The sequence below is a fragment of the Rissa tridactyla genome, chromosome 6 (assembly GCF_028500815.1).
Source record: "Rissa tridactyla isolate bRisTri1 chromosome 6, bRisTri1.patW.cur.20221130, whole genome shotgun sequence".
Lineage (NCBI taxonomy): Eukaryota > Metazoa > Chordata > Aves > Charadriiformes > Laridae > Rissa > Rissa tridactyla.
Window position 1 is genome coordinate 754,195 of NC_071471.1, and position 22,486 is coordinate 776,680.

The 22,486-nt window shown below is 49.6% G+C and overlaps 2 protein-coding genes across 10 annotated transcripts in view; both read left to right on the top strand.

Moving 5' to 3' along the window:
* DVL3 (dishevelled segment polarity protein 3) overlaps nt 1-3,978 on the top strand; it is a 35,532-nt gene extending 31,554 nt beyond the window's left edge. For 3 of the 8 annotated variants that reach the window (XM_054205912.1, XM_054205916.1, XM_054205919.1), the window contains 4 exons: nt 166-333; nt 952-1,164; nt 1,429-1,827; nt 2,288-3,978. In XM_054205912.1, the coding sequence (XP_054061887.1) occupies nt 166-333; nt 952-1,164; nt 1,429-1,827; nt 2,288-2,319 (812 nt within the window). In that variant the 3' untranslated portion in view covers nt 2,320-3,978. Of the gene's footprint in view, nt 1-165; nt 334-951; nt 1,165-1,428; nt 2,045-2,287 lie in introns of those variants that run through there. The other 5 variants (XM_054205913.1, XM_054205915.1, XM_054205918.1 and 2 more) reach the window with 2 other exon arrangements.
* A 378-nt stretch (nt 3,979-4,356) lies between these two features.
* The window catches only part of AP2M1 (adaptor related protein complex 2 subunit mu 1), a 28,399-nt gene continuing 10,269 nt past the window's right edge, over nt 4,357-22,486 (top strand). Inside the window, exons 1-3 of one of the 2 annotated variants that reach the window (XM_054205471.1) lie at nt 4,357-4,468; nt 16,575-16,687; nt 22,138-22,403. In XM_054205471.1, coding sequence (XP_054061446.1) covers nt 16,614-16,687; nt 22,138-22,403 — 340 coding nt within the window. In that variant the 5' untranslated portion in view covers nt 4,357-4,468; nt 16,575-16,613. Of the gene's footprint in view, nt 4,469-12,309; nt 12,329-16,574; nt 16,688-22,137; nt 22,404-22,486 lie in introns of those variants that run through there. The other variant, XM_054205473.1, reaches the window with a different exon arrangement.

Sequence of the window (22,486 nt, forward strand, 5' to 3'; positions counted from 1 at the left end):
TCATTGTAAACTGTTGACCAGGCCAGAGTCGCAAATTGAACCTTTGGCTGTGCAGTCCCTTGTCACCTTTTGGCCCACTTTGTCTTGGCTCCAGTGCACCCCACTGCCTCAAGGGCTGCTCTCTTCCTCTGTGTTGCTGTATTTAACTCTGGTGTTTGGTGGCAGGTTCGGATGTTGTGGATTGGCTCTATCACCATGTGGAGGGCTTTACAGACCGTCGTGAGTCCCGCAAATATGCCAGCAATCTGCTGAAGGCTGGCTACATCCGACACACCGTGAACAAGATCACCTTCTCGGAGCAATGCTATTACATCTTCGGGGACCTCTGTGGAAGTATGGCACTTGGCGTGGGTGGGAGGGAGAGAATGGAGGTGGGGTTGAGGTCCTGCAGAGCCTTGCTAACACTGTGGGGACACATCTACTGCCACTGCCATCAGGCTGGGCTTCTTGTTCTAAAGACCCTGTTAGAGAGTGAGGAAGAATATCCCAGCTCCCTTGTCGTGCTGCTGGGGTAGTGAACTTGGAAGATGACGTTGTTGTCTACTATGTGATCTTTTCTCTTGGGCAGCCATAGCAGAGTCTTAGTCTTCACTGACTTTGTGTCCAGGCTTTGAACTTCAAAAGCTGGCAAAGGAGTGGTGGTCAGACAACTGGATTCTGCTCAAATAAGAGGGATGGGGGAAGTAATTGGTAGGGTGGACTTAACTCTGATGTGGTCCTTTCCCACCAAGCTGGTCACTGTATTAGAGTGGTAGCTCTGACTTGCACAGCCTGGCTATTATCCATCCAGGAAGCACAAATGGCTGCATTGACTATCAGGGGGAGTGCCAACTTCTTGCATCTCCTTGTGTACCCCATCCTTGTCCATCAGCAAGCGTGGACGGGGAGCTGCTTCATCACACGTGGTTGTCTTTCTGCTTGGATTAACCCCTCTTCTCTGCTTTCTTGCAGACATGGCTAATCTGTCTCTCCACGATCACGATGGTTCCAGCGGCGCCTCCGATCAGGACACTTTGGCTCCACTCCCCCACCCAGGAGCTGCACCTTGGCCTATGGCTTTCCCATATCAGTATCCACCGCCTCATCCATACAACCCCCACCCCGGCTTCCCTGACCCGGGCTACAGCTACGGAGGGGGCAGTGCAGGCAGCCAGCACAGCGAAGGTGAGTGAAAAGGACTAAAATACTCCTGCAGGTGGGCAGATGCCCTGTTCAGCACAGGGGAGCAGCAGGAAAAGGCTGTGTGGGAAACCAGAGCAAAAGCCATCTCGGAAGGGTTGTGGGACTGTTGAAAGGAGACTGAGAGCACGGGCTGTGCTGGCAGGTGGCTATGCTGCAGCGTGCTGTAGTCCCCTCGTGGCTAGAGGAGCATCCTTTCTTCCTGGCTTGTCTGAGCTGTCACCTAACCCTGCCTTGTGTGCTTCGCAGGGAGCCGGAGCAGCGGTTCCAATCGCAGCGGCAGCGAGAGGAGGAAGGAGAGAGAGAAGACCGGGGAGTCCAAGTCAGGCGGCAGCGGGAGTGAGTCGGACCACACCACGAGGAGCAGCATGCGGCGCGAGCGCGCGGCCAGCGAGCGCTCGGTGCCGGCCAGCCAGCACAGCCAGCGCAGCCAGCACTCCCTGGCTCACAGCATCCGCAGCCACCACAGCCAGCAGTCGTATGGGCCGCCCGGCCTCCCCCCTCTCTTCAGCCCCCCCATGTTGCTGATGCCTCCACCGCCTTCAGCCATGGGCCCCCCTGGGGCGCCGCCGGGCCGTGACCTGGCCTCTGTGCCCCCCGAACTGACGGCCAGTAGACAGTCCTTCCGAATGGCCATGGGCAACCCCAGTGAGTTCTTTGTGGATGTAATGTGAAGCGCCCGTCCCCTGTCTGTCTGCCGCCCCTTCCTTTCCCCCCTCCATCCCTGTCGTTTGTCTCCTAGGACCAGGCCTGGCTTCACCCCTTGTTTTTTGGGTTTTGTTTTTTTGTTTTGTTTTTTTTTTGGTCTTGATAACGAAAAGAAAAAAAAAAGGGAAAAAAAATAATAAATGGAACTAAACCTTGATTCTAATCCCTCCTCGAGCGGGGTGGACGGGCCTGGCAGACCTGCTGGGTGCTGCCAGCCCATCCCGCCACCAGACTTGTGTATTGCCGATGGTAATTCCCTCCTGCCGTCCTCTCTAACCCCATTAATCCGCATCCGTCCCAGCGCCCTGTGCTGCTTGCCCGTGTGTTGCTGCTGCTTGGTCCTTCCACCCTAAACATCTCTTCTTTCTTTTCACCCTTTTGTGTTTCTTCTATCAAGCAGCAAAGAATTACGGGGTGTTTGACTTTCTCTGAGCCTGCCGCCCGTAGGGGGGAGAGCTGGAGCGTGGCGTGGCCCGACAGGAGGACACGGAGCTCCAAGGGCGCTGGGCACACATGGCGCTGAAGATGGCTTCTTTCCTCCCCCTTGCGGAAGACTCCCTGCCCTTCCCGCAGCCCCGAGAGGGGAGCAGGGACCAGCCTTATATATGCGTTTTAAATCCCATTGTAGTTGCCTTTTGGCTAATGCATGAATGTTCCAGGGCTTCAGTGCCTCCGGGGAGTGGAGAGATGCTGCCACTTCCCTCTTGCCTCCCATCTCTTGCCCACACATTGGGCCAGGTGCAAGCCTGGCACTGCCCCATGGCAGAACCCTCCTTCCCCTTGCCTGGGCCGCCAGTCCCGGGGCTGGGGCTGTCCCTCTGTGTTCAGCCCGGAGCGGCGGAGGGTGCCTGCACCGTCTTGTGCTACTCGGGGCCCTGCCCTGGGGTACTCGGGGGGGATTTAAGGGCAGAGTTCCTCTCCCTCTGTCCTGCTCTTTGCCCTTCTGCTTGCGACACTTTGCCCTTCTGCTGCCCGTCCCGTTTGTAGGGGCTGTCCCGTGCCTGGGGCTGGGTGGCAGCTGTGGCCTTCTCCCTTGTGCGGCTGCTCAGCAATGTGACGTCTTCAAGGGCCTGGATGGCATTAGAGGGACACAAATGGTTCACTTGCGCTCTTTGGGGAAAGGTCCTATGAGGGGCCCGAGTCTGCCTCCCCCTCTGCCCAGCGCCAAGCGTGGCCGGCCGGGTTGCTGGGAGGGATGAGGCGCTGGGACAGAGCTGGGACAGTCCTGCTCCCTCTGGGCTGGGAACGGTGTCAGCAGGAGCTCCCCAGGGAGGGTGGCTTCAGCCTGGACTGCGGCCTCTGGGCTGGGAGCCTGCAGAGGTGTCAGGACAGTTGAGTCCATTTGCTCTGGCGCTCCCGGCCCTTTTTCCTTTCTCGTCTGGGTACTTGGGGACGTGCCTCGGGCTGGGGGCAGCCCCTTCCCCGTACCCAGGGCCAAGCACGGTACAGTACAGACACGCTCGACCCTTGGTGCTGGGTCGCCGTGGCTTTCTCTGCAAGCGTCGCCACCTTTCGTCTGTTGTGTTTGCAGTTTTTATACGCTGGAGATTAAATGCGTTTTGCCTCTCGGGGGTCTGCGTTGCCCCTGCAGCCCCTCTGCCATGGGTTCATCTCCCCGTGACTCCCTGATGCCTCTCCTCCCCCTGCCCGCGCTCTGCCAGCCTCCCGGCCCCTGTCTTGGCTGCTGCCTGTCCCCATTCTCCCCCCTGCCCCGCGATGGCACCCAGCCGCCTCCCCAGCCACCGCTCATGCCCTTGCCCTACCCTGCCCGCTGGGTTTTATAAAAACAAAACCAATCTCCTTGTTTTTATTTATAAACATAGTTTTATTGGACTCCTGCCTTGTGTTGGGTTTTTTTTTATGTATTTATTTTTTCGGCCTCCTTTTCTGCCCTCCTGCCCTTCGCTCTGCAGCGCGACCCCCGCCGGCGGAGGGTCCCCTGTGCCCCTTTTCCGCCCCCCCCTTCCCGGGCTGCCGGGGGCTGCTGCGGCCCCACCCGGCGCCGTCCCCGGCTTCCCGCTGCCGCCGCCCCGCTGCGGGGCCTGCCTTCGGTGCTCCCCGTGTCCGGCGGGCGCCGGGGGGATGGGAGAAGCGGGGACAGGCCTGACAGGGGCGCTGGGCGCAGCCTCCCGGGCGCAGGCGAGCCGCGGGGGCCGGTGCGCGGGGCCTGCGGTGCTGGGCCCGTAGGAGACAGCGGCCTGCGGTGGCGTCGGGCCTCCGCGGGGGAAAGAGCCGCCTCCCCGCCCGGAGCACGCCTGTGCCCGACGGGCGGCCCCCGCGGAGGCGGGGGAGCCCCAGGCCCGGAGCAGCCGCTCGCCCCCCGCGTGGGCCCGGTTGTGCTCCCTCGCCCGCCCCGGACTACAGCCCCCAGCGCGCACCGCGCCGAGGGACTACAGCTCCCGGCAGCCCCCGCGCGCGGCCCGCCCGCCCGGCGCCGCCGCGGACGCCCCGCCCCGCCCCCGCGGTGGCGCATGCGCTGCGGAGGCTCTGCAGTGATAGGGGGGGCGCGGAGGGACGGGGGGGGGGTGGCGGCCGCCATCTTGGGCGCTGGGCAGTGAGCGGCGGCGGCGGGCGGCGGCAGGTGAGGTGCCCAGGGCCGTCTCCCCGCTCTGCGGCGGGGCGTGCGGCCTGCTTCCCTTCTCTGGGCGGCCTCCTACGACGGGGCGCGCTCCGCGGCCGCGCCCGGGCGCTGGCCGGGCTGCGGCGGATGGCGGCTCCCTTGGCGCTGGCGGGGGTCCGCGGGCCTACCCCGCGGGGCGCGGCCCTGACAGGCTTCGGGGGGCCCTGCCGCAGGGCGAGGTCCGCCGCCGGCCGTCCTTGAGGAGGGGCGCGGGTGCCCCCCGCAGCCGCGACGGGGGGAAGGGGCTCTCCCCCGGGTGGGCTTTTCCTCAGCCCCCGGCGCGGGGGGCGCCGGGCGACCCCAGCCCCGCTGGGGCTGGCCCATCCGCTCGCACGTTGCTTGGGGTTGACGGGGCTTATGAATTGTTTCTGTTAATTAGCTCTCTGTCTGGAATAGCGGGGGTGGCAGCCCTGCGGTGCTGCACCGGGCGAGGGTGGGGACGGTGAGGCTCTGTGTGGCACAGGGCGCCCGGGGAGGGCCTGCCCCGATGTGCTGGGTCAGCCCGGGCAAAGGTCCCGCAGTCAGATCGGGCAGGAACTTCCCCTAAGATGATCCTCCTGCGCTAGTGATAGAGACGTGAATTAGCTCGGTCACGGCTTGCACCCTCCGGCTTCCTCCCTGGAAAACCTGCTGAGGCAGAACGTAGTCCTGCTGATGCTGAACCGTGCGTGTTCTGAGGCTTAAAACGGGCTCTTATCCAACGGCTCTTCTAGATGCATTTCCACTTCCATTCTTCCCTGGGCTGGGTTCTTGGATTCAGTAAAGCTGCAGGAAATGCAGCCTTTGCTTATCGTCCAGTGCAGTTGACTGCTCTCCCCACTAGGAAGTTACTTGCTTTTGATCTAGTCTTCTCCCCATAAGCTGTGTGATTCTATGGTCTGTTTTCTGCTTGCTTTAGTATGACAAAGCTGCTACCAAGTTTTAGCCTCAGGCTGCCAAAATCCAAGCCTGGAACTTTCCCAGGTAGGTGAGTCTGGGTGGCCTCTGTGGCTCGGAAGCCTAGGTATTGCAGATTTCTGACTGCATGTGGGCTCGTGTGTCTTCTTGGGCAACATTTGTTTGAATGCTATCAGAGCTGTAGCTACTGTTTTTTCCTGTAGTAAAAGCTGTACTTGTCCCTGCGAGTTTTGCTTGGAGGGACAGTCTCTAATCTGAAGAGATGCTGCCAAGCTGCCTACTTCCATATTTTCCCTGTCAGAAGGGAGGCATCACTTCTCTTCTGTAGGAAGTGCCATGTTACTGACATCTAGTGACAGAGATACCTGGCGTGCTTTGGGCTGCAAACTGGCCACGTTTTCTTTCAGGGACAGCATTTGAGAGATCCTTGAAGGGTATGGATGCTGCTCTCTCCAGAGAGAGCACAGTTCTGGCCTTTGAAAAGTTGAGTCTTGAGGCTGTGAAGGGTTACATCTTGAGTTCTTTTAAGCACAGATGACTGGAAATGCACTCTGGTTTGTTAGTATCTCATTTTTTTGATGGAACAGGAGCAATCACTAAACAAAATGGGCTTTGTAAAGAAACTTCCTGTGATCCTAGTTGCACTTTTCTTGTCTCATCCATACATCAAGAAATGGTAAAGCCAAGACTGTCTTGCAGCACATCTTGCTCTGTTTTTCTAAGCTTATGCTACTAAAGACCATTAGAGTATTTAAAGGCTGCTCTTAGGATTAACTAGAGGATGGACAGAAGTACAGCCTGGGGTGCCAAAATATAATTGGTCTGTATGGCAGAGTCAGCTTTTCTCCTTTAGTGAATGACCTACAGAGTCAAAAGTTACTAGCAAGCCATATATTATTTTGATCCCAGCGGGAAGTTGGCAGCTCAGCTAAAAGCTTGCAGGCTGAGGCACAGAATGTGAAGTGCAGTTATCTGCTTGTAGTAGAGAGAGAAGTACTGGCAAGTCAGGGCACCTAGACCATTACTGGTCTGCAGAATATAAGCGGTTACTCAAAATCCAGTCCCCCTCACTAACCTCTTCTGTTAGAAGATGAACAGAATGCACGTCACTGTTCAGGTTGCTAGCTCAAGAGTGAAAAACAAGTAGAAGTTGTTGCAGACTGCATTTAAAACTGCCTTGGAAGAACTGGTAGAAATGGAAGAAGGCATTGGGGCCGTTCAGATAAGGTTGGACGCAAAATAAGGTGGAGAGGTGTGTTAAACGCTGTTCCTGTGACGTTTTACCAGAGTAAGGGAGCTTCTCGTGTTTTCTTGTGTCAGTTTTTCTCTCTCGCTACCCTTCAGACTCGCTGTGTGCAGTGTGGCACGCAGAAGTAGACTGTAGGAGGACAGCCTGGTAAGAGCTGGACGTGCTCCTCTTCCTGCCCACTGGTTATGGGGATTTATGGGATTGGGTTTAAAATAGGAACGGTTTCTCTGAAACTGATGGGTTTATCTCAGTAGCTCTTTAGCTTACGGTATGCCTCTTAATTAAATTATGCAGCCTGTCTTCCCCAGGATGAAGCGATTGGAGCTACTCTTGTTTAAAACCAGGCGCAGCCCATGGCCTTCTGGAAAGTGGCTAATGCAGCCCTCTAAGCAAAGCTTAGATGCTCGGATTAGCTGATGGGGTGATGACATTGGTGTAAGCCTTAAGCCTTTTGGTTTGATAATGGCTAGCGCTAGCCTGAAAGGACTGGTTTTCTGAATAACTCCACTTTGCCAGAGCAGCCTGACTAATCCCCCTCCTGCTTCAACTCTTGTCACTTGTCCAAGATCATACTGATTTCTGGAACGCAGAAATCGTTACAGTTGGTGATTTACCCTCAGCCCGCTGGGTGAGAGCTGCGATACCTCTCCTGTTTTCTTCCTGGATGAGAACTCTAGCAGCTAATGTACCTTGAACTGCTTAGTTAGATAAGCTCATTAATGCACAGAAGTCTTACTTACTGTTAAGTCAGAACCCAAACTTTCTTTTAATAGACTACTAAATGGGTTGGTTGCTTTACACCAGCTTATGAACTGACTTGTGATTGCTGTTTCCTAGATGTGCTGTGTAGATTAGAGAAATAAGCATTCCTGTTTTCACTCAAACTAAGTGATGTCTGTGCTGTGGGAAACTTATGTCCCCTTAATGGGAGTGACAAAGCCCAGAGCAGCCGGGTCTTGGGCTCACTACTGATTGTCTTGTGTTTATTTGTACCTTGGTGGCACAGGAAACTCGATGAAGCAAACAGCTTGTCTGACAGTGGGCAAAGTGGCTTTGCAGGTGAGCAGGGGTCTCCTCAGCTCTGCTGATCAAGCCTCGGTGGCTTGCTCTGCCGGTGGCTGAGTTTAAGGTAACTGGTAGACCATGTTGCGTGCTTGTTTTCACCACCTGTAGTGCCAGACTCTTTTCTGGAGAGGTATCTCTGCAGTCAGAATAGCAGCCACACAGCTGGCGCAGTAAAATACAGCTGATCCCAAAGGTGTGTTCCGAAGTGAATGGACAAATGCACTCGGCGCTATCAGGAGGTGGCCAGTGCTCGCCGGGTGCTGAGGCTGTTGGTGCTTGGGTGGTAATGTGAAACTGGTGTTATGCTGTTAGGGACAGTGTAGGAGCTCCTGTGCCTGCTGTCAGGCTGCTCTCAAGCAGTCATTCCTGAGCTGCAGTGTTACCACTGCGCCTCTGAAGAGAGAACGCCGAGGGCTTGCTGAGCAGGTCTGCTGTGATAATGGCCGGGCCTAACTCGAGAGTTCAGCGGCTTCTGCACTGAAGTGGTGCATTTTCTTCTTTCCTGAGGCACAAATACCAATATACACTCAAGTTTATGATGGTTCCTGTACTGTTAGGCTGTAGGGACACTGCTAATGACACGCTTCCCCTGACAATGCCGTATCTCTTGCCTGGATGTCAGGCTGTAGTTACTGCAGCCATGTTGCCTCCTGCCACTGCAGGAAACTAACAGTTTTTCCTAAGCAATGAATTTGAGCAGATCAGCTTCTTTTTCTTAAATGTTTTTTTTTCATTTGTGCAAATACAGTTGCAAAAGGCAGGCAACTGTGTTCCGAAGTTTGTGGTGTAGGTTGAAGCTACTGCTGTTCCTGCTGGTGCAGGGAAGGATTAATGGTCTGTGTAGTGTCACCTGAAAGGCTTCAGGTTATGGGACAAATGTATTGGAAAAAGTCAGTTGTTTAAATGTCTGTATATCTGGGATTTAGGCTAGAATTCAGCTTTGTCTTTCATACCGCGATGAACAGATGACTGTGGTACTGCAGTGGTGTGTTGTTACTGGTGTGATGCTGTGGCTTCTCAAGCGGAGAGACCATGGGAGGCTGATGCACTGGACAAAGACTGGAGAATCGGTGCTGTTTGCTGTGGTGTTTCTGTAAGAGTTGATGCAGATACAAACCAGCCACTGCAGAGAGAACAAACTATACTTGTTAATCCATTCCTACCTCTGCCTTGTTGAGCGCCCTGCTCCACATTGTTCACTTTTCTAGGTCGTGCTAGGTCAGAATCCATGAGGAGGCAATGGAAATAGAAGGCTGGGCTCTTGCATGCTGCAGGAGGGAGCTGCTGAATCTTCACTTGATAAATGCAGGTTTAACGCATCATCTCGCTAGGTAGCTCCTAGTTCATCCCAGAATGTGACACTGCTGACGGCCCAGCGACAGGATCCTGCTGCCTGAGCCCGTGCTCCTGGCTGCACCCATGCACTCAAGTGCGTGGCACAATGTGGGTCTGAAAGGGCAGAGTCTGATGGCTTTTGGAGAACCACCTGTCTTTAGGTCAGAGCTAATAGATAGAACATTTTCCATCTATGGTAGAATCAGTGGACAAAAGCAGGTTTTGAGATTCTGTGTTTTATTCCATCCTTATCTTTCTCTGGGCCCTTGGTTATGGTGTGCAGCTAACCTGCTGCAGACTGGCTTCTGTGGCTTCGTCTACAGTGTTGTGATGACTTGAGAGAGGGATGCTCCCTAATGCCCGTTCCCTGCGCAGCGACGTGATTTGAGAGGAGTGTGTGTGATTCTTTTAAGAGGGCACACATTCCCACGTCAGTCATCGCAGGCACAGCTAATCTTGCTGCTTTTCAGTTATGTAACTGCTGAAATGCATTCAAATCCGCATTTCGGTTTTAAACACGTTTCTTTTTTTGTAGCTGGCTGTCTTAATGTTGTAACTTTGCCAGAGTTGCTATAAAGGTGTATCTTAATGCTCTCATTTTCACTTGAGTGAATTGGCGTTTTGGAAAGGCATTTCCATGTCGCCTTAACTCTTGTTGGGTTTATAAGTGTGTATAAATAATGTGGTCTGCCTATGATGGTCCTCATGATCCTTTTCCTTTCTATTTATGGGTTGAAATAGAAGTATATGGGAATGCAAGTACTTGGCAGCAGGGTAGGAAGTGTACTAGCCTTAGGTATTTGTGGGAGCAGCATTCAGATGTTGGGTCTCACTCCCACCCCAGTAGCTAGCTGCTTGAAGAACGCAAAGTGTATCAGGAGAGGTCTGTTGTTCCTAAATTAAGGTGATTAGTCACCAGCTGGTGTGAATTACACATATATGTGGATCTTCTCTTTACCTTAACTAGAATAAATTCATCCATACTATAACTAGAAAACTGGGCTGTAGCTCGCAGCGTGGAGCGGGTCGCCATATGTTCAAGCTAGTGAAACAGAAGGAGCAGAGCTGCAAAGTTCTGAAAATGCAGTTGATGGACCATTAACTCACAGGCTTCAGCTAGAGTCAGCTTGGGTTTCCAGAGGCACTTAGTGATAAACAGTTGAAGAAGTGATGGGCTTTGCTCTTAAACTGTGTCTTGCAAAGAGCTATTAGCCTGAGAAAGCTCAAAAACAGTGTAGGGCAAGTTCCCTAGAAAAGGCTGAGTGTGGAGAGGAGCAGAATGAGTCATTGAAAGCTGATCGAGCAATGCTGGGACGCTTTCTGAGTCATGTCGCTTATACACAGTAAGCAGATGAACCCATCTCCTGTGGAGGATTTCTTGTTATGGGGCCTTCTGATTCCAGCAGCCGTGAGTCACTGAATGTCAGTCTGAAATTAATTAGAGACCCGTTCTCCGCAGTTCTTAACCGTTGCAAGCACTAGGATCTTTCATTTTCAAAGCTGATCTGAAAACTATTTATTATTTAAAAACGTATGGAAGATCATACAGAGTCTGAACTGTACTACTAAAAGCCTCAGTCTAGTTGCAGTGTAACCTTGAAATAGTTGAAACAAGTATCTGTGAAACTTGTACCAAAACACAAATGAGGATCAAAACAAAGCAGGCTTATTTTCACAGCAGCCGCTTCAAGGAGAGCCATTGTCATCTTAAAGAGCCATTCTTCTTGCTGAGCTTTAAGCAACTTTCTTTTGCATGCTGCCCTTTGTATGGCTTTCCTCTCATCTGTTCATATCTCTCTGGGCTAGTCATTCTACCTCTTGAGTTTCCAGCTGTGTGGACATGCTCCCATTAGCTGGTGGAAGTAATTCTGTATAGGGAAGGAGTGTGGTCACGCTGATCTTGTTTCTAGGAGGGATGTAGTGCAGGGCTTGAGCAGAAGACCGGAATGTTGTGTTCCCTGAGCTTCTACCGTGGGCAGACCTGGTGAAGGCTGAGTGAGAAGGACACTGCACCAAACCCAACTTGCTGTGAGCTGTGTTGATGCCGTTCTGCTACCAGTGCTTCTGGTGCTTGGAATTCTTCAAGATGCTGGGCTGCAGAAGTCAAGCAGAGCAAGGGAGATCTGCTTATAATTGTGTTAAATACGTGTGCGCTCAAGACCTCTTTGGTTCCTGGGGGCATTAGATGGGAGTGCAGCAAGAGGCTTATATTGCGTGTGCCCCTCAGCTACTCCAGAGACCTGACAGATAGCTGGTTCCGTTGGGTTGGTCATCTAAAACTGTTTCCTCTATTTGCTGTCCTCAGCCCATGTGACTTTGCTCGGTACCTGCAAACACACTACCAGTTATCTGACACAAATAGTCAGGTAAATTGCACTTAAGTGGGACTTCAGGTTTAATCTGTAGAGCTGCGGAATTGAGGGGTTTTCAGGCCTGAGGAGACTCATAACTGTCATGGAGGCAAGCTGCCGCTCCACATGAAATGACACTAGCGGTATCTCCCGGGTATGTTTATGCTGGTAGGCTGCCATTGTAAAACAAACTGGCAGAATGGTCCTGATTTTGTAGCTAAATCTGTAGTAAGTGAAGCTGCTGCCTCAAGGGCTAACCAGGGGTTCGCGCAGCACAGAGCCAGCCGCTCTCTGACTTTGAGCAAGCTGTTCAATATGGAGTTGCGTTACCAGTGTAGCGTGGCTAGTATGCATCAGCTGGTTGGTGGCTGATCTTCCTGCACGCTCCTGTCTCGTAGCAAATGAGAATTTGCAATAAGAGCAGCCCTGGTCGGTAGTCATGGCGGGGCGTGTGTGTGTAGATATGAGGGTATTCAGAGTAGTAAGGGCAAAGTAGGTCAGAAATGGCATAGGGGTGCAGTGGTGGGACTATAAAATGTCACACTAAATTCAAGGTACATAAATGCACAGTGGTGCATATAGCAGGTAGGTGGATTAGGGAGCGAAGGCAATTCTAGCTTCACCTGTAAATGTCGTTCATCACCTTGAAGACTGAATTCAGTGTGATCTTGGAGTTATGATAAACGATGAAATCGTTAGCTTCTTGCTCAGTGGTGGTTTAAAAATGTAAGTTAAGTATGGAGATCCACTAGGAAAAGATCAAAGCAGGGTATGTATGATTGTCATATTGTCTATATCATGGTTTGCTTACATCTTGAATAACGTGCAGTTTTGCACTCGCTTCCAGCAAGAAAACATTTAGAGGAAGGCTCTGAGAAAGACTGAAGCATAAAGCAGTTTCCTTGTGAAGAGCAACCGAGTAAGGTGGGCACATCTCATTGTGGGAAAGGGGCAGTGGAGATCTGCAAAATCCTGTGTGGCCTGGAGATAGAGTACGGGGGCGAGTTCTTAATTGTTTCTTCCTGCACTTGAACTGGACGCCATTAAACAAAGCTGGGGGAAAGAAAACGCAGGCTTAAAACAAAAGGGAGGGTGTTTTGTACAGTGGTTGTAAAACTGTAGACTTTTTTTTTTGCTGTGGGATCTTGCTGATGCAGATGTTTGCGAGGAAACTGGACAAATACTTTAAAGAGATTTATTGAGACTTCTGAGGTAAATGAGACATTGCAAGAGGATCTCCTGGGGAGTGTTGTCTTGACCTGTCCTTACTGTTGTCTGACTGTCCCTTCGTCGCTGACGTCAGAGCCAAGACCCTGAGCTAACGGATCTGCAGTATGACCCAAAGTAGCTATTAAATGTGCAAATGAAGCTGGTTAGGAGCTAACTGTGTGTGGAAAATTTGAAGCCTGAACTCAGCTCCCAGTGTATCTGTGTAAGGAAGAAGTCTAGCATTTCTCTGCATTGACAAAGAATTTTTTAAAAACCAAAAGCACTTTAATCATGCTGCTTCTACTCTCCATTTAACATGTTTTTACTGACATATAAGATAAGCAAGCAGTTGACTCTGCTGCCTAGTACTGCGATGCAGTTAAAAATGCTGATATTTTTGCCTGTAACTTAAGTGAAGGTATTACAGAATATGTTCTAACCTAACATAAGAGAAGGCATAGCCTCGTTATCTCAATCAACATTTAAAGTTTGTAGATCTTCCGAAGAGAAAGCTTTTAATTTCCAACATAAAGCTTGGTCAGCAGTCTTCTATGTATTTTATAGTAATGTAGTAAATATTCAAATCAGGGCTTTTTCAGAAAGCAATTGGCTTGTCATGCTAAGCAAGAGGCTTTGTCTTGCGTGTGATGTCTGTCTGATCCTGTTGCTCATCAAAGCAGACGTTTCCTTTATGCTAAAAATAGTGAAACAAATAAGCAGCATTAAACCCAAGAGGAAGATTATTATTTTTTTTTAAGATTAGGATGTGCTTTCTAGGAATCTTCTGGAAACGGTTTGTGGGATTCATATGATCCAGCTTTGCCAGTTGCATAAGCTTCCAGGAAACTATTCTCTACAATGTGAGTCTTAAAGAGGATGCAGGAGCTCATCTTCACCTTTGGTGGCAACAGTCCATATCCGAATGTGGAAGCCAGCACTGCAGCAGTCAGAAAAGACATCCATGTCTCCTGTCTGGAATGAAAAAATACTAATTAGGAAAGAATTTCCTAGAGTGGATGACAAGTTGCTTTCATTGTCATAATGATACTTTTTTTTTTTTTTCATCATTTGGCCTGTGTGAATGACCTTTCAAATGTTTGCTGAATTACAGCTTCAGTATCTGCCAGGCTTGCTGGGCAACTGCATTCAAACAGATACTCTCCACGTTTTGGGTTGTAGCCCTGCACGTTACCTTTCGGTGACCTCCAGCATGCCACACGTGTTAGGGCCATGTATGTTCCATGTAAGTAGCCATGAGTCTGTGTACAGCCACTTTCTTACACTTGGGAACCCGGTTTTGTTCTGTTGACCAACAGGATTGTCCCAGGGTGGTGGCCTTGCTGCCAGCTGCACTGTGTGGCCTCAGTCCCCTGTGTGGGACCCTGAGCAGCTACAGAAGCTTTTCCCACTCTGTAGCTGCACCGGAGTCTCAGGCTGGGTGCTGCCTCTGTCTTAATAGGCTGGTTGCAGAGTTTTATCCTGCATGTAAATGAAATACTTGTGTCCTGAAGTTATGAAGTGTCACTAATGGGAGTGGAAGAAAAACGTATTTGAAAACCTGTTCTGTGCGAGATGGAGTCTCAGAAATCAAAAAACGTTGATGACGATACCACGTGAAGGCACTGACAAGTGACAGGAGGCAGCCTGTTAATAGCCAGAGACGCTCAGCCAGCAGAATGTGGGAGTAAAAGCCAGGAAGCTCACCACTGAGCTCTGGGAAGACTGCTTGTCCGTTTCTTGCTATTTTGACTTAACAGCTGACTTTTGGATTCTTTTTTTCTTTTTCCTTTTAATGAGCAGAAGCAGCTGTCTGGTAGTTGAAGACCTGTAGCAGAGAAATGTGTAATGTTACTCTCTGAGGGCTCATTAGGTGTAGCCAAAAATGTTGGTGTAAAGGCTTATGAAACTTAAAGTTTCTTTTTTGTCTTTATGAAATTAAAAGTAGAGGCTGCACTTAAATCTTGTTCTAGCCTGGAATTGAGGTCTGTAGTAGTCCCTTCAAATAGGCAGCTACTTTAGTTTCTTGAACGTAACCTCTAGAGGATATGTTACTCTTAATACTCCAGGCTCCTACCCTGGGAGTCCTTTTGTCCCTCTGCTGTGTGTATTGCTTCTGTGTGGTTTTTTGGTGGTGTTTTTTGTGGTTTTTTTTTTTTCCCCCCACCGACCTCTGAGGTGATCTGAGGGTAGGTCAAGTTAACTTCATTTTTGCTGTGCTCCTGAGCAAACGCATATCGGTTCGCTGTCAGCATCTGTCTCTAGGCTCGCCTCTCCCTATCCTCTCCACCCACCCCAGACAAGTGGGTGTAGGCTAACCGACCCCAACAGCAGCATGGAGATGGTTGGTTATCTACAGCTCTGCAGTGCCAAAGCTGAGAAATACCTCTGGGATCATCCTAAGACTGGTCACGAGGCTTCCCCTGTCACAGTGGTAGTGCTTATCTAAGCCAACCAAGCAGTTGCCAGAGGGGGTATTAGGACTTAGACCTGAGTGAATAGAGTGCATACGACTACAGGAATGGGATCTGGTGAACTATCTGTCTTCTGCATCAATGTCTAGAAGCTTTGTAGCTCTCTTCAAAACAGTCTTCCTTTGAAGAAAGAGAAGATTAGCAGTTTAAGAGGGTAACTTCTGAGGCACTAGCCCCCAGTTAAAGCGGGCTGTGGTTGAGATCTCCCACTCCAATGGCAACTTGTGGCCAGACTGCTCTCAGTTTGGACTCCAAAGTGTAACTCGGTGGTGCTGCTTGGGATCAGCAAAGGCTGTAACATGGCTGTATTAAAAACTATGTAAAAGCGGTAATAAACCAAGGTGTACTTGCCGCTAAGAACAACCTGCTGTACAGTGATAGACTTGGTGACATCTCAGACACTTGTGTGAACTGTTTGCAAAAAGACTTAACTGCGAGTTGCATCTGATTTGTATCTCAGTCATTGGGGAGAGAGATGCTTTATAGTAGAAATGAAGGGTCTTTGATTTACTTGTAGCTTCAGGCCTGTGTTTTTTTCCTCACATTCAAGGGATAGGCCAGGTACCACTAATACTTGAGGCTTGACCCATCCATGCTGATGAGTGGAATAAGAAGTAAGCCTGCATCTATTTCAGCGATAATTTTAAGCTTCAGTCCTGGATACCGATTGCAGTCACATTCAGACTCTGTCTCGTGTGGTAGAGGGTGCGTGGTGGCTGTATGTACTCGCTAGACCTAAGCTTGGGAAGTCACTCAGCTGGGCCTCGGTCAGTATTCCTGCGGTGGCTCCTTTGGTCTGGAACGAGGCAGTTGGTTGCCGGTGGGCTTCCTGACTGAGTCCTTGTTACGGTGTGTCCCTGAGGTTTCCGCAGCAAACACGAGGGGATGCTGATCTGGAGAGACTAGCATGTAGTTAGGGCTTAGGTCTGCTGTGGTACATACAGTCTGTACTGTGCATTGGGAACACACACTTTTCCATATAAAATCCCAGGAGATCAAAAAGTATAATCTATAACTGCAAAAATAAGGCTACTTCCCTCCTCTCCAAAGCGAAACGCGGGCTCCAGTAGTCCTCTATAAGTAAGGAGCTCTGTACTCTCCTCTCCAGGATGTAAACACAAGGCAGGCAGCTGCTTACAGCATCCGAGCTGCTCCTGAGTCTCTGGCTGCCCTACTGGGCCTCAGCCATGTGTGAGGCTGCCTGGGTATCACGGTGGTACCCACACCATCAGACTCTCAGGAACATCTCTGAGCATGCCCTCTGCTTCTCCCTCCCTGCAATCTGCCGGAGTTTGTTATTCCTGTGGCACCAGGACGCGTGCTGTCAGGTCCTTACCCCCACAGGTATTGACAGAATTGTCTTCTGGTTGAGGATGCGTGTGACAGAAGGTGTCTGTGTCCTGGCTAATAGCCAGCAGGTCTCAAAGTCTGTGTGTGCTGTACTGCCTGTTGCCATGCAGCCTACTGATACATGCCCTCTCCTGCTTCAGGTCTTAAGCAACATGGGAAGAGAAGACTAAAGTTCCATCATGATCGGAGGCTTATTCATCTATAATCACAAAGGAGAGGTTTTAATCTCTAGAGTCTACCGGGATGACATTGGGTAAGTGCTTCTGTTGCATCCCTTGTCTTTGCACTTCTGTCTCATTTTGGTGCAAACAACAACCCAGAGCTGCTTTGTTCTGCATTAGCTGTGCATGCATGTAAGACTGCAACTCAACTTGCTGCTCTAGGCTTAGTTAAAAAAAAGTTTGTTAAACCCTGGTCACCTGCAGGTGTTAGTAAAGGATGGCCTGCAGGCCAACTGGGACTTTCTTTTAGATCGTAGGGATCTGGCTGTTATGCCAAATGCTTCAGTAACATGGACTGCCACTGTGGGAGTCCTCCCGTCTCACTGCATTTGTTAAAACTTTATGGGAGCAGTAACGTGGGAACTGTCTGCCACGCACTATAACCAGGGCTCTGAATTAGTTTCAAACACAGATGTCTAGCATCAAGTAGAGGCATGCAGAAGACTGTCGATGGCCTTGGAAAGTTACGTCTGCAGGCAGCCTCATAGTAACCGCAGCTGTACTTGTAAAGCTGGCGTTCTGTCCCGTGACTTTATATGGCAGCCTTTTGTGTGAAAAGCTTACATTCATTGGGTAATTAAAGTAGTGGGAAGCACTGAAAGCCTTTGGTAGACTGTAGGTGTCTCATACTTCGCACAAGTGTTATGATGCTCATTTAGACTGATCTGTACAGCCCTTAGGCTGCCAGTTCCCAGAGGGACCTTACTGAAAATACAGTGTCTTAAAGGCAGTGGACAGTGCTGTAAGGAACCCGGTACAGAGTGGTGATGCTGGCTTTCTTGCACAACACTGCTCTTCTTAGTGGGTTTTCATTAGTGTTAGGCATTAGGTGGAAGTTAGTAATTGAAGTTAACAGAGTTAAAACATGGCTGAAGCAGGGCTGTGGTATGTGTTAATTCAGAGGCCAATGAGAGAGATCCTTCTGGCTGGTTTAGGAAAAAATAGATTGCACCAGGTCTCCACAATGAATAGTGGTTGGATGTGCAGTGAAATAACTTGTTGCCGTGAATTACAAAAAAAACTGTCAAGCCAGTCTGCCTTCAGACTGCTCTAGTCTGAAGAGTGTGTCCCTTCTGGTTATGGATTGGCTAGTGGAGGTTAAAAGTTGAGGTAGAACTGGTAGCTAGTCAAGGCTTGCACTGTTTCATTGACGGAGTAGCAGTCAACACAGTGTCTGTAATAAGGTTTCACCTAATGAGCTTTAAATCTCTTGGCTTGTTCTAAGTCAACTAAGGCAGAGTAAAGTAGCTGTTCTAAGGTTGACTGTGTTATTCCGGAACTTCTACACAGAGCTGAGCCAAGGAAGCATTGTATTTCTGAAGCAGAGAACTGCTGGCTACAAAGTTTTGCCTCTCCTCTGCTGTACTAACTCATTTCAGTCTTGAATGCTTGCTAGCTGAAGCTCTTCAGAGCAGTTCATATAGCAGATCTGACTTTGGAAAGTTCCCCTAATGAATAGATATCACAGTGAGATACACCAGTCTGGATTATAGGTAAATTTTGAGAATATGTTGTGTGTGGGGCTAGGGACACTGTTACTGCAGTTTCTGGTAAAAAAAAAAAATACCTTTTTTGTGGCTTGCAAACTTAAAGTACTTAGATAGGATTGTGCTCGAATTGATGTTTATTCAAGAAGGCCTTTTAATTTAAAGGGCATTCTGGCTGTGGAGATGTACACTGGGGAGACAAGTAGTTATTTTTAATGTAGTGATCTTCTATAGCTTTTAATCTTGGCTCATTCCTCTTGCAAAGTGAGTGACTTGTATTCAGTACGTGATAAAGTACTTCCTGCCAGCTGGCCAGACAAAACTAGAAAAAGGGATTTCCTGCCTGATCCTATCTTAACTTTTTCATTTGGCAAAAAGTGCCAAAAGGATTCAAGTGTTTTCTCTAGGACTTCAGGAGTCAGTGTTCCCTTGAGTGAAATCCTCCATTCAGTTGCTGTGAAAGTGTCGTTCTTGTGACTTGTGTGGAGCTGGTGCTGGCTATTAACCAAGCTTGCTCCCCAAGGTGTTGGATTCCTTCTGAAACAGGCCTTCAAACCTGGTTTGGAATTTTTTAGATGTGTAACCTTATAAAACAAATTGTCTTAAAATGGCTGTGTCTCATCTTGGTAGTGTAATCAAGTAATCGAGAGTCTTCAGCTCTATAGCAAGCAAATGGAGTTGGATATCTGCCATTTCCTATTCTGAACACTAGCATCAATACCAGGTCTGCTTAAAAGCTTTTAGTATCCTAACCTGCAGAGGGAGGTAGAGAAAAGAATAGCCATGATACTGTAGCTTGTACTCAACTTTGTAGGAGCTCTGTCTCTAACCAAAGAAACAGGCGATAGGTTTCTAGAACACTACACTGTTAATTCCTGAACGATAGATCTGAAGTGCTGATGGCTCAGCCCATCCAGCTTGTTGGGAGGTAGATTGAATGGGAAGCGAGCGTAGCTGCTGCCTGTCTTCGTGTGGGCTCCAAGTGATTGACCCTCGGGAGTCCTTGGGTTTGGCACTTGCCTTTGGCATTCTGAAGCCTCAGCTTGTGTGTTGGGAGAGATTAAAGGTTTTCTGTGGTTATGAGAACCCCTCCCCTTGCATAGTTTAAGGGTCTAAATAAGCACACGCTAGCTCAAACGTTAATGAGCAAAGTGACAGTCAATGAAGAAACCCTCCCCTTGACTTTAAAGGCAGAAGTACCACAAAACTTGGACTTTCTTTGCTTGCAACGTAGAATGGCTTTAGTGCATGTAGTGCATCTGTCCATACAGCAGCTAGCTGCATGCATAAGCAGCCTCTAAAGAAAAAAAAAAGCAAAGTGCTATGCATTTAATTCAGGATACCATGGAGGGCTCTACTTGGATCTTCAAGTGCCTTGTTCTTCAGTGACATAGTCACTGGGAGAACCTACCTGCATTTAAGAATGTAGCTATTTAATAAAAATAATCTATTTGAAACTGAGCAGCTTACATGACAAACTGCATGCACTTTAAAGGTAATAGGCATTTGGTTTCTGAGCTTCTAATACATCACTTTGGCTTCATGGCTCTTGATCCTTAAGGAAAAAGTGCAAGCTGGATAGAGCAGTGTCTGAGTCTGCAGGAGGTGCCTTATCTCTCCAGATGTGCTCCAGCTCTATCAAACTTGCTGTGTTTCCTGTTGGCTGGACCAAGCCAGAAAGCGTAAACCCAAACAGCTTCAAATGAGATGTACTCTCATAGAAATGCCCACTCAGACTTGCAGTCCTGTTCTGAGGCAGACTGGGAAGAAGATACCTGATACTTTACGGCCCCCAGGCGATGCCTCGGATTGAGGCTTGGGGTTTCTCGCCTCCAAGGCCTGCTGTATGTATTAGCAGAGCGGACTGGGTATCACTGATGTGATACGGATGCGACTCCTCTGGACTAAATGCCCAGTTAGCCCTAAACTTCAGCCAGACACAAGTCTGTCCGCACTGGCAGCCTGACCACGGCATGTCCGTGTTGTACCTTGCAAGGGCTCCATTGCTGCCACAGCTTGTTACTGCCCATCCGATGCCACCTTGGCCTTTGTGGCCAGGAGCAGGGGGAGGGGGTGCTGTTTGGTCTCTCCTTATCTCTTTGGATTCATTGTGCCTTGTGTGTGTGTTTCTAACCCTTTCTCTTGTTGCTGTCACTCCTCCTTTCTCCGCTGGCGCCATTTCTGTCCATCCCATCTCATTGGCCGCTGTAGCAATAGGTAAGAGACGCGTGGTAGGCCATGACTGGCACTGCAGAGTGGGCAATCGGTGTGCTAGAGAAGCCTTACCCGCCCGAGGCTTCTCCTCTGGCATAACCAGCCTGGCTGCTGGTTCTGGTACTAGTTCTATTGGGTTAGAACTTGAGGCTGGGAGGGCTGACGCTCCAGAAAAAGCAGAACTTTCCTTGCAAGGCTAACTGAAGGGGAGGAATGGGGCTTTTAGATACTGTTACTTTATAGCGGATTAAATTACTTTCTCATGGAAAAACTAAAGTAGTAATTAAATACTAATATAACTCAAACTTGCAAACCTTCTGGAGCAATAAAACCTGAGAAGGATTTGAAGACCAGAATTTTGCTTATGGGGGAGCGTGTTTACTGATGAAGCTTCTACATAAGTACCCGGACCTTCAAGGAGCAAACGCTTGCTGTGGTAGCATATGTTCCTTTGAATATCTTTTGTTTTCAAACTTGGAACTGTCTGCTGGATTGTTGACAACCCTCAATGCTTATAAGCGTTTGTGTGTCCGTATCCTTGCTTGCAAGGATATTATTACTGTCTGCTCTCAAACATGATTCTGCATAGTCAGTACCATGGCCTTGATGCTGCAGTCAGAAGACGCCCTGCTCTACGTAATGTCTAAGAATGAGTAATAAAGCACAACTAGAGGGGTCTTGGCTTGGTGTGTAGACTATTGCTTTAAGTCTCAGTCTTGTCATATAAAGCACTCGGGCTTCCTTCCTGTGTTCTTAGATTTGGTGGACTTTAAGTTGATTTGGGAAGTTTATCCTGACTTGTAGCTATGGGATGAGGAAACTCTAGTGTGGAAGAGCTGGCATCCAGAATGCCACTCAGACATCAGTGTTCACCCAGGAGGGATTTGTTCCCTGTCACTAGTGTATAGACAATTTTGATTAAAGATGGCAGCAGCTGAGGAAGCTGGCACAGCACCTCTTCAGCACTGCAGAACCTCTGTCCTGTACATGGTACCGGACCATCCTGTGCACGTAATGCAGTGCTGCTAGCACGTTGCGCGGTGGGGACCCTAAGTCCACGTGCAAGAGACCTGTTCCGAAGCCTAGCAGGCTTGAGAGGACGTGTAGCTGGAAAGCCAAAAACGTTCCTAATCCTGCTTGCTGCTTTGAGCCTGCCCTCCATGGTGCCCGGGGAATGGAGGTGGGATGGATCTGAGACCTCAAGCTCCCTTTGGTGGTGTACCTGGGCACTGACTTCACTCGGATGACCCGGGCAGGTTTTGCTGTTTTTTCCTCGGTGGTATGTCTGGGAGGAACTGCCATTGACAAATACCTTGGGAGACTACAGCTTGCTTTGGGGCAAGAGAGCGAAGGCCTGGGCATGCAGAGTAGATGGTAACTAGGTGTTTAGTCAGATCTGGGCTCTTTGAGCCATAGCTGCTACTGTGTTTGTTCCCAGCTATGGCAATCAATTGTGAGCACTGGCAAAATCAATTGAAGGGAAGATTCCTTTGCCATCTGACTTCAGATGGAGGTTAGCTTCTCCTCCTGACTACAGTTACCCTGTAGTCCAAAGTTCCTTAGACGGCAGTAGCGCTCTGTCTCTCCTTTAGTTTGTGCAGAATTTAATGTCTAACCCTGCTCAGAGCCTTCACTTATCTCTCTTAGAGACATCCCCAGGCACTCCTCCTAAGTGAGCTTGGTGTATGTAGTTCAGTGTCTGTAATCACATAAGCAGAACTGTGCAGCCAGCTTGTTTTCACATACGCTGTGCTAACTCATCTTTGGTGATGATCTCGTAGGCGGAATGCCGTCGATGCCTTCCGCGTCAATGTCATCCACGCACGGCAGCAGGTACGCTCGCCTGTCACCAACATCGCCCGCACAAGTTTCTTCCATGTCAAGCGTTCCAACATCTGGCTGGCTGCTGTCACCAAGCAGAATGTCAACGCTGCCATGGTATTCGAGTTTCTTTACAAGATGTGTGATGTGATGACTGCCTACTTCGGGAAGATCAGTGAGGAGAACATAAAGAACAACTTCGTGCTGATCTATGAGCTACTGGATGGTGAGATATTTCCCTTATCTGTTATGTGATGTTGCACTTGGTTGTTCTCAAACCCTTAGGTTAGTTTGATGTAGTAATAATAC